At 44.6% G+C, this 15,553-nt stretch overlaps 1 protein-coding gene across 1 annotated transcript; it reads left to right on the forward strand.

The window, feature by feature from the left end:
- The first annotated feature begins 347 nt into the window (after positions 1-347).
- Positions 348-1,208, forward strand: LOC121833548 (blood vessel epicardial substance-B-like). Its single transcript, XM_042286950.1, has one exon. The coding sequence runs from the start codon at positions 348-350 to the stop codon at positions 1,206-1,208; it is 861 nt and encodes a 286-aa protein (XP_042142884.1).
- Positions 1,209-15,553: the final 14,345 nt, after the last annotated feature.

A 15,553-nucleotide genomic window follows, 5' to 3' on the forward strand; every position in this document is an offset into this window, starting at 1 on the left:
TGTGCTGCCGAGCCCGTAAATTTTCGAGACGGTTCACACAATATCCCTCGTCCACAAGAACTCTGAACTGCAGCGTAGACTATTGACGATCGGAAACACCGCTCGGAATTTCTTTCCCGTGCAGTAGTACCCATAACACGTGCCCATCGCTCACATTAAAAACAAGGTACGTAACCTAAGAAGGGGTCGGCGTCATATTACAAGAGTGTTCGGACTTTCAGAAGCAGCGCTCTCTAAGAACAGTGTAGCCGCTCTGACAGCTCACTTTATCAACCCTTTCTTGAATCGGCGTGTGCCGAGTTAACGTTCGTCATACACGTCAAGGGATAAAGACATCTGTAAGTCAGATGGCTGCAGGCGACTTCTCGTCTCTCCTCGGAGTCAACTTCAATGCTGACGCTACGGCCGGAATCGGTGACATGTTCCTATTCAAGGAAGGGAAATGTCCGCGCTGGCTTCCACCAAACCATCTTCTGTTCCACCTGGCCAACGCCTCTCTCCTGCTGTCCTACGTGGCCCCCGAAGGAATCTACGGCCTCCTCTACCTGCGCTTCTGCATCGCTGTGGGCAGCTTGTTTTTTGCGATGTGGGGTTGCCTCGTCCTGTGCTCGGTGGACACGCTCGTTTGGAACGCCCTGTTTACTCTCATCAACCTGGCGCATCTGTGCGTGCTCGCCTACACGTTTCGACCGGTCCGGTTCAAGCCAGACCTGGAGGTCATCTACAAGGAACTGTTCCAGCCGCTCAAGGTGACCAGGCATCAGTTCCAGAAGGTCGCCGACTGCGCGATGGAGGCGCTGGAACTCGATGCACGCGGCGACTACTCGTTCGAAAAGGTTAATCCTACGGATAGCCTGTCGCTGGTGCTGAGCGGTAGGCTGCTGGCTTATAGAAACGGCTGTGTGCTGCTTTTGATCGGCAAGTTGGAGTTCTTGGACTCTCCAAGATGGTTTTATTCTTCAGGAGGCGATCTTGGTCAGGTGACCACAACAGCCTTGGAGAAATGCAAAGTGATTTTGTGGAATAGGGAGGAAGTCAAAGTAGCCATCAGTAAGGACACCTACCTCAAATCCGTCTTTGACAACGTTGTGGCGAGTGACGTGGTGCGCAAGCTGCGGTTCGTCACAGAAAAAGGATATCAGGGCATGGCGCGTGACTTGGACAACTATTCAGAAACGACTGCACTCTGGAGCAAAGCTGGGCAGTGACTTGTTAAATGTGCTTGTCGGGTTGGATGTCTATATACGTGGAAGCGTGGATATATAATACGGTTCTATATTAGTGTAGTAACCCGGCACTCGTACATGGGCAGAAGTTCTGAATATCTTCGTTGTCAGTGGAAATTGGACGTCTTTATTTATTCTATGTGACATTCTTGTTTGGCGACTTAACATTTTGAAAGCAACGAGACGGCATTAGACATCTCGATTGTCGTTAAAAGCTAATTAGACAAGTGGCAAAGGTTCCAAAATCAGCTGGAACACGGTGCTCTAAACACGTGCCAGAGCATCTACTTTCACATAGTGCAAGGAGATCGGCCAATCACTGCGATTTGCGGAGAAAGCAGGGCAAATAAAAAATTCCCAAAAAGCGTTTAAAAAAATGAAACCTGTGTCTTGACACAAGTGTACGACGCTTTACTTCTTCACGTCGAGCGCAGCGTCTCACCGCACACTTACTGTTCTTCTGACATTGTCAGTCACCTAGATCCATCAGTGGATGTCTGTTACTGGCTCTTCGTATGAATGAGCTCTAAGCCCAACTTGAGTATTCATGCGATGCTTGGGTCCAATATACGAGCAGCATTCAAATTTCATCACTTCCCTATGTCACAAGAAGGAGAGCTCGAGGTTGCTGTTTTAAAGCGTTCTCCTACAGAACGAGCACTTGCGCCAGACATGCACGTCTCAAAGCCAGGAGCGCGGGCTGGCCCGCGCTTGTAGCTTTGGCTACAGTCTCAGCTTAAGAGGGTGCGAACCTCAGATCCCCATTGTAGAGAATACATGAGGTTTTTCGCCAACTTAGAAAAATTCTCACATAATAACGGCTGCGCAGATCTTCTTGATAATCTCGGCTTTAAAGACATTGAGGCATTATCGATACATTAAATGGAACAAATGTTTTTATTATAAATTCGATTATATTCTTAACAAAATCATGAAAATGGTCAAAATCGGCTAATTCGGCACTCTTACGTTCGGAGCGAATTTACAAAATTATTTAAATGCAAACGGAAAAAGTATTTCATTGAATGTCTTCCAAATTTATTACAGAATCGAATAATCATTCACGTAAGTTGATCTGTTCCGTAACTACAGCGAATATAAAGAACCAAGGTGTTGGTGCTTGTTTTCATTGTTTTTAAGGTACCTCTCTTTCTCGTGAGGTGGCGCTCGCTGTCCACGATAGCTTGCGTCGTTTCGGTGAAAGGACGCAAGCTAGACAGAGGTTCATACTCTCGCATCAGGGAGATCAATTAGAGGGAGATGATGCGATACAATATATAGGAGCAGTGATGGAGGAGAAATTTCGAGAACAGGTACATGTGGAAGATAGGAGAACCGAAGGAAGTAGCAGTTTAGCTTGTGACATCGCAGATTTTTGACAAAGAGAATGGGAAAAGGCGGAACGAAGAGTCCCTAGCGGCACATCGACAGGCACAAATGGTATCCCAATCAGGCTGGTGAAGAATTTGGGTCCTAAATCTAAGGCAAAACTAAGGGAGATAGTGAGCACAATGATAACAAAAGGAAATATTCCAGATGAATGGAGGCTTAGTAGGATGAGTATGATATATAAGGGAAAGGGAGATAAGTCTGATATTGGGAATTATCGTCCCCTAACCGGTGACACCAGTTATTTACAGGTTGGTAATGCAGATTATAAAGAACAGACTGGAGGAATGGGTAGATTGCGAGGGCATACTGTGCGAGTAACAAAAACGGGTTTCGGAAACAAAGAAAGTTGGAGGAGAATATATTTTCTCGAGCACAGTTTATAGAAATAGTGCAAATAGAAAACAGACAGTTCTGGCTGGCATTTCTGGATATCAAGGGTGCCTATGACAATGTGAACCAAAGGAACCTGTGGGACATAGTGGAGAGCTTAAACCTAGATGAAGGACTAACAGCAATATTAAGGAACATTTACAAACATAATAAGGTGATTATAGCATGGGAAGGAAAGGCGACGGGGAAAATAGAGATAAGAAGAAGCCTTACGCAGGGGTGCCCGTTATCGCCTTTGCTGTTTATGTTGTATATGAGAGGATTGGAGGATAGACTAGAGAAGAGTGGGCTTGGATTCGACCTTTCGTATACAGTAAGCTAGGCCAAAAAATTCAGCAATCCTTCACGGGATTGATGTATGCGGATGATATCGTACTAATGGCTAAAAACAGGACAGAGTTGCAGGAATTAATGAGCATCTGTGGTAGGGAAGCAGAGGAATTAGGTTTAGAATTCAGTAGTGAAAAATAAGCAGTCATGATTTATAACGATGATGAAGTTGAGACGCTGAAGATACAGAATATTACAGTTGAGAGAGCTAGTAAATACAAGTATTTAGGAGTATGAATATGTGATGGTGCAGAATATCTCACTGAGCATGAAGAAAAGTATATAATAGGTAAGGGCAACAAAAATGCAGCTGTAATGAAAAATAGAGCACTTTGGAATTACAAGAGGTATGAGGTGGTGAGAGAGATTTGGAAAGGGGTCATGGTGCCTGGCTTGACTTTTGGGAACGCAGTGCTATGCATGAAATCCGAAGTGCATGCAAGACTAGAAATAAAACATCGTGGAGTTGGTAGGCTGGCTTTGGGGGCACATTGCAAAACGCCAAACCAGGGAGAACAAGGAGACATGGGATGGGCGTCACTTGAAAGCAGGGAAGCGGTGAGCAAGATAGAATTTGAGGATCGGTTGAGGCAAATGGATGGGGAGCAATGGGCACGAAAAGTTTTCAGCTATTTATACATGAGGAGTATAGACACAAAGTGGATACAGCGCAGGAAATTAAGAGGAAAGTTTTTAGGCTATAGTGGAGTTACGGAAGAGGAGGTCTCAGTTAAGAAGAAAGTTAAGGCCACAGAAAGAGATCGGTGGCTAGAGGGAATGCAGACAAAGACGGCTCTGGAAAGCTATAAATTAAACAAAACAGTTATTGCCAAAGAAAGCATTTATGACAGTAAGCATTTATGACAATTCTAGGGGAAGCTCATTGTTGTTTGAGGCGAGGACGGGTGTTCTGCGAACCAGAACATACAGAGCGAAGTACCAGGAAATGGATACAGTGTGCACTGCTTGTGGAGAGGAGGACGAGACGGCTGAGCACTTGATACTCTACTGTAAAGGGCTTCACCCTATGCCTGCCGAAGACAACATAGATTTAATCAAGTCATTGGGTTTTAGAGACAGCGAAGGGAGAGTGGATTTCAAGACAGTAGAGATTACCAAGCAAAGATTGAGTGAATGGTGGCAGAAAGCGAGAGAAAACTAGGTATTTTCTTATTAGCTAATGGCAAGGGGGTTTTTATAGCCTCACTTTCTTTGCAGTGTGGAGTGAACATAGTTTTTACATTTAAATATTCTAAGCTTAAATGGTAAAACAAATTGGCTAGGTGGCGTAAGCTACCGCCCGATCCAAAGGGCTCAGCCGGATTCATCCATCCATCTACCCATCCGAAATCGTCCGTTTTGCGATGGCTTTCGGGGATCGGCCGGATCGGCACTGTGCAAAGGTGTTCTACCGCGGTCGTATTCCGCGCCCGCGTCCTGTTTCATTTTGCACGCCGAAGCCTCAGTCTGCGTGTCTCGCTTTCCTGGTTCTCGGTGGATAGGTCTCCGTGTTTTCGCATTCTGGAGCTATGGGTCGAAGACAACCGTCCTATGGCAAGCGGACAGCAAGGTGTTCCACAACCTCGCGGTCCGTCAATGCGCGTTGTGCTTCTTTGTACTTTTTATTTTTTTTATTTTAAAAACTTTTTTTTTACGCAGTTTTATTTTATTATATTTCACACAAACGTCCTTCGGCCTTGGGATCGTGGAAATCGGGGATCAAACGTGCAGAGAGTAGATCGTCCTTTGCCTCGATCCTTTATATTTTTCACGGACGTCCTGTGACCTCCGTACGGTTCGTGGTCACTAGCAATCTGACGCGGGGAAAAACGGGTCGCCTGCTCTGTAGTCAGGGTATTCCTAGGGGAGGGTGATAACTCGCTGTTCTTCTGGAAATTCACATATTGCCCAAAAAAGTGACATCGGTAATGATTAGGGTATGTTTTTTCCGGTGTTTATTTTTGAGCGAAAATCGGTGCATGTTTTTCGGTGCTTATTTTTTAAACACTAGTGTATTATGGTTGGACGTCTCGTGATGACGCTAAAAAGCGTTGATAACCGAGGAAGAAAAATGCGATTGGACGAGAACATTTCAAATTTCCAATTCTATTCACATATCTCATACGCTCTTCTCGTGGGAGCATCTATCCCGACGAAAATTGCCTAAAGCGCGAGACACATGCGCGAAAAAGCCATGCGATCCGACGTGCGAACCGCCGGAACGACGTCCGAGGGCGAGAGTTTTCGTCGCACCGGAGCGTCGGACGGGGGCTCCGTCCGGCGCCCGCATGCGTCCAACTTGCCAGATATCGCCGCACGCACGGTCCGATTTTCGGAAGGCCGCAGTGGCCGCAGCCAATGAGCACGGATGGCGAAGGTCATGTTGTCAAGTGACTTTCAGACCGATCGGGCGAGGAGGCGCTGCTTGGTTCGGGGAAGCGGATGTGGCGGTGCGCGGTGCGTCACGCGCGGCGAGTCGTGGTTGTGAAGGAAACGGACGCCATCGAGTTTTCCCGCGCGCACAAAACGAGCTGCTGATTTCGAGCGCCAAAGCAAGCCTGCCTTCTGGGACCGATCGAGCCCGTCGAGACCCGAATATACTCCGTTTCACCTTACGATGGACAGCAGCGGACGCTACGAGCCATTCCAATGTCAAGTGAGCTTCGGGAGAGACGCAGTTATGTGCGCGGTACGCAGTCACGTGATTTTTACGCAGTGCTCGTTTCGCTGGGATGGCTCTAACGTCCGCTGCGGTCCTTCGCGATTAAGTGATTTTGAGCAGAAAAATAGCCTCACGGAAAATCTTCACACACGCACACTTTAATAGAAAGTAATAAAAATATTATGTTTGTTTTAAAGTCAGAAAAACCAAGAAGGGCGAGGGAAGTATTTTAGTTTTCTAGGCTAGGTGGCGCGAGCTACCGCCCGTTATAACTATAGCCATTAGTATTCATCCATCCATTTGGTAGAGGGACACCCGAAACTGGGCGGAGCTGAACGGAGCGACGCAACGACGCGTCGGAAACCATGTGTCGCGAACCGTCCTGTGCGGCGATTCGGAGCAGCCATCTTCCCGACAGTTCGCACGCCGGATCGGACAGTTTTGACGCGCATGTGTCTCGCGCTATAGTCATCGAGCTGTGAACGCATACGCAGTGTACAATCTTTTGGCCTAGAGATTTATTGCGCACGCTCGAACGCGCCTCACAGCCCAGTAGACGAAGTTGGTGGCACCCAGAAGGCGAGTTTTTGAATCGTATGTAGTAGGCAAAAGAAACAAATAACAATAACGCATCTCAGTTCCCCAAGCGAAGAGGCGCGTTTCTAGGGTCAATGGTTCTGGACGACACTAATATTGTTGGTGCTGTCTTCCAAGAACCACACCGACCTCTGAATAGGCGCTGGAAGGATGGAGGATCGACGATATAAAATGTTTCACAAACTTCTACAGAGGAGGCGTTTCGAAGAAACCAGCCGTCGCTAGGGCGGGAACAGTCACCGACTGGAGTGTTTTGGTTTAACCCAGGCCGGATATTTCCAACCACCGGAGTTTTTCGGTTGTAACCAATTTAGTATTTTCGACACCGGCGGATGTTTATCAACTCAGAATATTAAAGTTTGTCCTAAAAATTAGGGTTTTTTTTGTTTTGTTTTTTCTTGGTGAATAGAGGTGATATATTCAGTTCAAAACTTCGCATTATCAAACTAACAAACATCGAAATGCTGAACACCGGATAATGAAGTTGTCTGACTCTACAGCACGTGGTATGCCATGAGCTGCAAACCAGCGTTTCATTGCAATAATTACTTCTGCTGCCGTGCTGTTTCGAAGTTCAGCAAAGTCTGTGTACCCGGAGTAGCTATTCACAATCACAATGTGTGGTTTTCCTTTGTAGTCAAACAAGTTCACATCTACTCGTTCCCAGGGCAAGTTGGGAACTTCTTTCGGGATGAGTGGCTCGATCCTTCGGCGGTCTCTTGTGTGACGATATACAGACACTACATGCCTGGACGTGATCTCTGATGTCGTTTGACATTCCTGACCGTCTCTCGTGCACGTTTGGGGCTGCTGTTGATCCCAAGGTGTCCAGGGTGTGCTGCTTGTAGACCCCTGTGTTTTCACGTCTTTGGGATAGCTATGCGGTCACCACGGAACAGCAAGCCTTCGTAAGCTGATAGCTCGTCATGCACTGGTGAGAATAGTTTTTGTGTTTCCGTCATTCTTGTCGTTGGAGGCCATCCATTCTTTACTGACTGAATTACGCTTTGCAGAGCTTCGTCTTGTTTGATTGATGTTCTGAGTTCTCTGAAAGTTTCTTCCAACATTGGCAAGATGGCTAGTACCTCCAAGTCTTCGGTACAAGTGTTGGCGCTCTCATCAGTTTCGCAGTCACGGCTTAGGAGGTCTGCGATGTGAAGATCTTTCCCTCTCTTGTATACAATCTTGGGTGCGTAGTGTTGTATGTCAAAGAGGAGTCTCTGCAATCGAGGTGGTGCAAGTTCCCAGTGGTTTCTCAGTGATGCTTTCAAGAGGACGATGACCAGTTTATATATGGTCAGTTTATATATGGTCAGTGGTCGCCCATAGATGTAGGAGCGGAAGTTTTTGCAGCCGTATCGTATTGCCAAGGCTTCCTTTTCTATCTGTGGATAGTTCATCTGTGCTGGAGTTAGTGTGGCTAATGCGTAGGCCAAGGGCTTTCCATCCTCCATGAGCACTGCGCCTAGTGCTTTTGAGCTGGCGTGCACTGATAGTCAGCTCTCCACTGACGTCGTAGTACTGTAAGGTTGGGGCTTCTTTGAGGTCCTTCTTGATCACTTGAAGTGCGGTGCTCTGCTTTTCTGTCCAAAGCCATGCTGTGTCTTGCTTCAGCAACTTTCTCAGTGGGACTACTTTCTGTGCTAGGTTGGGTATGAACTTCTGCAGGTATTGCAGCATGCCAAGGAGACGTTGTAGTTCAACCTTGTTTTTTGGTTCTTTGATTTTCTCGATAACTAGCTTCAACCTTTTCCTTGTCTATTTCAAGGCCTTTGTCTCTTAGGACGTGTCCTAGAAACTTGACTCTTGCTTGGTTGTAGACACATTTCTGTTGGATGAGTTTGGCACCTGCTTGTCGGAGTCTTTCCAAGATTGCTTCGGTGTGTTTGTTCAGCTCCTTTATCGACTTGGCATATATGAGTACGTCATCCATGGAGTTTGCGACATTCGGGAGCCTTTCAGGATTTCTGTAATCACTTGTTGAAATACCTCGGATGCCGTTGCTATTCTAAAAGGAACACGTAGGAAGGTGTATCTCCCCCATGACGTGCTAAACGCCAGGTATTTCTGGGTGTTCTCGGACACCGTTAGTTGCCAAAAGCCCTTCTTCAAGTCGAGCAGCGTGAATATTTTGGATCCACTGACTTGTGCTGCGATTTCTTCCAGCGTCTTGAGTGGGAAATGTTTTCTGAGTAGGATCTTGTTGAGATCTCTTCGGTCTAGACAAATTCTTAGCTTGCCTTTCTGCTTGACTACGACCATCTGACTGAAAAAGGAGTTGGATCGTTTATTTTTTTGATGATTCCACCGTCCTCCATGTTGTCAAGTTCTTTCTTGAAGTCATCCATGATGGCGAATGGCACTTTTCTCGGTAGGTCTGTTTTCTCAACCTTCTGCATTCTACTTTAGGTCTGCATCGTAGACGAACCCTTTTACGCATCCCAGGCCTGTGTACAGGTTTCCTTCTTCTTGCTCTTCTAGCAGATGCACACGCTTCACCAGGATGAGCGTTTCGCATGCGTTTCTCCCTACGATGGGTGCTGCGTGTCCATCCACGACGAACTTGATCTTGACCGACTTGTCCCGGAACTTGCACGGAGCAATGCACTCGCCGGTGACGTCAAGTCTGTGTTGGGTGTAGGAGACGATGCGTTTCACTGGTGATTGTCTTGCCTTGGGGTTGAAATTGTTTGCAATGCCGACTGGTAGCACATTGCACTGTGCTCCGGTGTCCAACTTCATTTTTACCGTCTTTCCTCAAGGGAATGAGATGCCAAGAGCCAAACTAACTGTTCATTAAAAGTTTTTTTCTCTCTTTCTCGTACCAGTCCTCACTTGTGTTGTCCTTTTCCTTCTGGATTTCTGAGACAAACATTTCTTCATCAGAGTCTGTGCATTCAACCTCGTGAACTTTTTTGTTTCCTTTGCCTGTTCTGCAGACTGCTGCAAAGTGCCCGGTTCTGCTGCAGGTATAGCCTTCTTCGATAAAGTGGGTTCAAAATATCGGTTAATTTCATTTTCAACGATATTTCAAATTTTATATAAAAAATTCTGTGAAAATAAAATAAACTAAACTTATGCCCGTCAAGCCCATGTATAGGGAGGGCTATACCCGCATAGTGTTTGGTAAGTGAGAAATATAATAACTCATGAGTTACAAGACTCTGAAGATGTCACCAGATTGTCAAAGAGACGATGTTTGTCATTTTTTACCTCAATAAACAAAAATACAAAAGTATTTTCCTTTGTACTAAAAAATAGCCGAAATAACATACAAGATCACAAAAAAATACTGAGTTTTGTATGCTTTCCGCATTCATACCAGAGCATAGAACGGGGTAGCAAAATCGTGGAGTAAAAAACAGATTTTCACCCTGCTCCACTCAATATGTTTTTGTGAAGCAAAATATTTTTTTTTTAAATTTTGAAGTGGTTTTGTTCTTTCCAGAAATGGGGCAATTACATATATTTTTTTTAGAAAAAATCGAAAGACGCACCCTGACAAGTGTGTTCGATTTCAAATGAAACCACCCATATATATATACAGGGTGTTTTTTTTTTTATTCTTACACATTTGTTTAAAAAATAGCGCGAAAGCTACACTAATGCGGTTTGTGCAGGTGGGTTATACGGCCAGGTGGACATTATGTGGGTGGCTAATCTTTACGATAAGTTGCTAATTAATTAAAATTCGTTAATTAACTTTTTAATTAGTGGAAATAGACATATGGTTTCAATTAGAAACGTGTAAAGCATCGTCGAAAACCACTAAATCAACTATTTTTAGCAAGATATAACGCCGGGGCAGCATTTTACGGCGTTCTGTAAAAACGCTCCATTTGGACGCGTTTCTAGATTTCGGTTTGTTATCGGAGCGCATCTACGCGCCCGCGATCCTGCTCCCCGGTGGTCGCGGCGCGAAGCCACCTCCTCGCCTCCCTCGTAGAATGGAGGGAAGTACGGCGCACGTGTGTTTCGCGTCTCAGCCACTGGGGAGCAGGGGCCGCGGGCGCGGTGATGCGCTCCGATAAGAAACCGAAATCTAGAAATGCGTCCAAATGGAACGCTTTTACAAAACGCCGTAAAATGCTTCCCCGGCGTTATATCCTTCCAAAAATAGTTGATCTAGTGGTTTTCGATTATGCTCAGCAAGTTCCTAATTGGAACTGTATGTTTATTTCCACTAATTAAAAAGTTAATTAACGAATTTTAATTAATTAGCCGACTTATCGCTAAGATTAGCCACCCACATAATGTCCGCCTGGCCGTATAACCCACTTGCACAAACCGCATTAGTGTAGCTTTAACGGTATTTTTATAACAAATGTGCAAGAATAAAAAAAACACCCTGTATATATATATATATATATATATATGGGCGGTTTCATCTCAAATCGTGCAGGCAAAAAGGGTCGAATTTGTAATTTCGATGAAAAAAATATATGTTATGGCGCCGTTTCTAAAACCGCAGTTGACACAAACCGCAAGTTCGTCGGATTTTTCGTTCTCGACTTACGAATTTTTAAAGAGGCCGCGGCGAAAAGCAGTGTTTTTCACACCCGTCGTGGGTCGGATGTTTCGCTTGATCTCCCGCCGTGGATTTTCAGTCCACATTATATTATCTTTTTTGAAGCACTCTGTGGACACATTTAAAAGGCTCCAATACCATGAAATAATTTTAGGCCTTTTGCTTTTTTTCTGTAAAAATGTCAAAAACGCCTCCTCGGTCAATTGTTGACGAACTTTGACAATTAATTACTGGCGATCTACTTGGGTTACATCGATATTTTTTATGTCCACGGAGAGCCCAAAACACGCTATTTATATTTATTATAAAATTCCTTGGCTGTATAAAATATCCTTTGCGGTACGTTTACGTTAATATCATAAAAAAACCAAAAAGTACCATTTTTGAAATTGATTTTCTCAAAAAACCCATTTTTTATTTTTTTTATTTTTTGTTCAAATATAGATATGATAGTTGTCTACACGAAAATCAATCCTAGAAAGTGTATATTTTGTTTGTATGTTCAACATTTAAGCATCAATATCGTACAAAAACGTGTTTTTACGGCTTGAAATGGACTCGCGAATTGCGCGTCTTCACAAGCTTGGAAATAGTTTTTTTTTTTTTCAATGTTCCCACATAAAAATTAAATACAGTATTTCCACCCTGATATATTTATTGATTATTTAAATTATATTATAGGCGGCAAGCTACATCGAAGGAGTTCCAAAAAGAGAAAGCAACACTTCTTAACAGACCAGCAGGTGTCGTAAATTTTTAAAGTGTAGGAGTCGGCAGACGTCTTATTGATTCGGGGCCCTCATTGGCCTGCATGAGCGTCCCGCCCTTTCGGAGCCAGCAGATGACCACGACCTTTCGCGCTAGTTGTGTTAGATAGGACGGCCCGTGACAGTAAAGCGAGCAGCGCACCCTGTGTCACGAGGAGTGAAATGGTACGATTGTGTCGTTGACGCGGCGAACACTGACAGCCACCCAGGAGGAGTCTGTCAGAGTATTGCACAAGGGAAAGCAAAGGAATCGTTGCCTGAAAGGATGAGGACACCACAGCCTTACAATGTCGACGGTCAACAACTGTTCTGCCAGCGAAAACAACGCCGCGTGCGCGCTAAAACCGACGGCGCGAAACAAATCCCGCAGACGCACACACGAAGATGGGCCGGTTTCGTTAGGGATGTGGGGAAATTTGAAACCAGACATCCGTGCATGCGTGAAACGATGCCGCCTGTTTGCCCTAGCTTCGAGCGCCCTATCCTTACCTTGAAACGGCCGTGCTCACTCTCTCTCTCCGGGGAGATCCGATAGCACCGAAGGGTTATCTATTAAACTTGAGGAAGAAAACGAGAAGGGAGTGTTTACGTTTAATTATTCCCACCAACCCGCTCGTTCTGTCCTTATAAAGGGTTATCTCTTTTGGAAACAGCAAAGCCCGGAGACTGACATTAGGACGAGCGTGTTGGTAAATATACTTGTGTTTGTATTCTGCCCAGAGACTAGTTGGGTCGAAGTCAGCCTCCTTGTCAACTATAACCATTTGCGAAAAGTGGGCTTCTCCCGAGATGAAACGTTAGCGCCGGCTGACGTGTTCTTTTGAAAAAGGGAAGGGGAAAGAGAAAGTTTGAGTAACTGCAGAAACTACCTCGAAAGCTCCTCTCCCGATATGAAGCTTGAAGCATAGTCTCGGTTACCTTCTCACGCATCGCCTGCTCAAATCTATTCTTCACTTTCTTTCGTACAGCCACTGTTCCGCACAGCCGTCGTGGATGTGCGTAATAGAGGGAGGAACAGATTCGAGCATCATCTGGACGCCGTCATCCTGCCAGACTTCAATGTCGTGGGACCGACTCGTGTGTGTTTCTTCGCCCCGCTGAACTTTGTTTATCGGGTGCGGTTTTTTCTGAACGTTTTTTTTTTTGTTTTTTTTTTTCAATGTTTTTTTACTAACTGTTTGTTAGCACTGTTCAGTTGTTGGGTTTATTTCGTCATGGCGTAGCGGTCTGGCGGTGATGTAGAGAGCGTGTTCGCACGCATTTGGTTGCGTCCCGTTTAGGGAATGCCCGGGGGAGTTGGTTTTTGTTCTTGCCATGTGCGGCTGAGTTTTCCCGTCTTTATTAAATTATAGATTTTTTTTTTTTTTTTTTTACCTTTACGTGCCGTCGAGTTCTTTGTCTGACTCTCCACCAGGCGTGGACCTATCGCCTTGCCACCGCTCGAACCTAAATACTTTTTTTTTTACGCAATTTTCGTTAAGATCGGAGTTGGGCAATTTAATTCCTTTTTATTTATTTTTATTTCCTACCCCTCTCCATGACACACTCTCTGTGTGTTTCGGACCGTTTCTGTGTCACCACTTTTGTGTATTACGGAAGTGAAAGGACATTCCCTGGTGATCTGTGCGATGTGCGGTGAACAAACCCCCAGTGTTTGGTTTCGGAAAGAATTGTATATAATATATCGACGATGTGGTGACTTTCTTTGTCTTAGTAATATGACAGCTAATAGCTAGTCGTGCTAGTTTACTGTGAAAGGTTTATAAATCGAAACAATACAACGTTTGTGCCTTTTGGTTATTGAAAGTATACTAGGCCTGCTGATTTGGTTAGATATGTATCTCCTGGTTCCCGCTCTTATCAAAACATACATAAATATTCAATACCATAAAATACGTTTATAATTGATTACAAAATGCAAAAGAAAATTCGAGAAAACTTTTTCACAATTCATAGACGCATGTCTGACTTAGGTCTTGCAAAACAAAGACGTCTTTTTTCCGATATTGAGGCCTAAATATAAAACATACAAACAAAATATACACTTTCTAGGCTTGATTTTTGTGTAGACAACTAGCATATCTACATTTGAACAAAAAAATAAAAAAAGTAAAAAATGGGTTTTTTGAGAAAATCAATTTCAAAACTGGCACTTTTTGGTTTTTGCATATTATTAACGTAAATGTAACGCAAAAGATATTTTATACAGCCGAGTTATTTTAGAATACATATAAAGAGCATGTTTTGGGCTCTCCGTGGACATAAAAATATTGGTGTAGCCCAAGTAGATCGCCAGTAATTAATTGTCAAAGTTCGTCAACAATTGACCGAGGAGGTGTTTTTGACATTTTTACAGAAAAAAAGCAAAACGCCTAAAATTATTTCATGGTATTGGAGCCTTTTAAATGTGTCCACAGAGTGCTTCAAAAAAGTTAATATAATGTGGACTGAAAATTTATGGCGGGAGATCAAGCGAAACATCCGACCCACGACGGGTGTGAAAAACACTGCTTATCGCCGCGGCCTCTTTAAAAATTCGTAAGTCAAGAACAAAAAATCCGACGAGCTTGCGATTTGTGGCGACTGCGGTTTTAGAAACGGCGCCATAACATATATTTTTTTCATCGAAATTAAAAATTCGACCCTTTTTGCCTGCACGATTTGAGATTAAACCACCCATATATATATATATATATATATATATTATTTCTCAGGTTGTTTAGCACGGTATATCGCAAAATCGAAATACCTCGAGAGGAGGAGGAGGAAAGGAGGGGAGGAGAAGACAGATATGACGAGCAGGGGCATACCCTACACTCTTCCTCCTCAAGAGCTGCGCTCGAATTCGGCGTTACAGGGAGTTGAAAACGTCTCAATTTTTATGCCCGGTGTCGACACTGTAGATGACGTTGGATTGGTCGCTGTTGATGACATCGATTCCAGATCGGTGACGAACTCAGGCGCGTCGGAAGCATCAAGTTGCTGGTGATCGTTGCCCACCTTACTGGGTTTTCTAAACCGAGTGCAATGTCTTCCCGTATTGAAAGTCACAGTTGCGAGGATGCCGCCGACGTCCCACTCACGACGCCGCCAAAGCGGCCGCAGCCATGGTCCTGGGAGCCGCCATTTTTTAAACGTGCTCGTCTTGGCTTTAGCCAACTTCTAATCACGAATACTCTTTGGAGGAGCGCAGACTCTTTGCATATGCACGCAATTTCCAAAAAAAAATATTGCACGCAAAGAGCAAAACGTGGTTAGCGTTCTGCACATGCGCAGTGGTGACGACGCCATTTTTTATGTACGCAAAGCTTTAGCGTGCGCTATACTAAAACTCCCTATCACGGCCGCTACCTAGCATGTTATCCTCACCACAGCCTCTCCAGACGCGGGGAGGCGCTAAGAGCTCAGGTTGTCAGCAATCGTACTCCGGTGCCCTAAGTGCTTCTCAAAAGCGGAAACAAGTGGCCATGTTTGCAGGCAGCTGGCTAACGTGCACAGACATTTCTTAGACAGTGAATGCCCTCGTTTTGGTCTCGCTCTCAGTTACAGAGTCAATTAATAACAGGTACCTTACTAAGTCAAATGTTTTGCAAAAGAATCTGAAACGCATGGAAAGCTGCAACAAGTATCACTGGAACAATGAATCGCGTGGAAAGGGGGT

The sequence above is a fragment of the Ixodes scapularis genome, unplaced genomic scaffold (genome assembly GCF_016920785.2).
Source record: "Ixodes scapularis isolate PalLabHiFi unplaced genomic scaffold, ASM1692078v2 PGA_scaffold8__174_contigs__length_109621045, whole genome shotgun sequence".
Lineage (NCBI taxonomy): Eukaryota > Metazoa > Arthropoda > Arachnida > Ixodida > Ixodidae > Ixodes > Ixodes scapularis.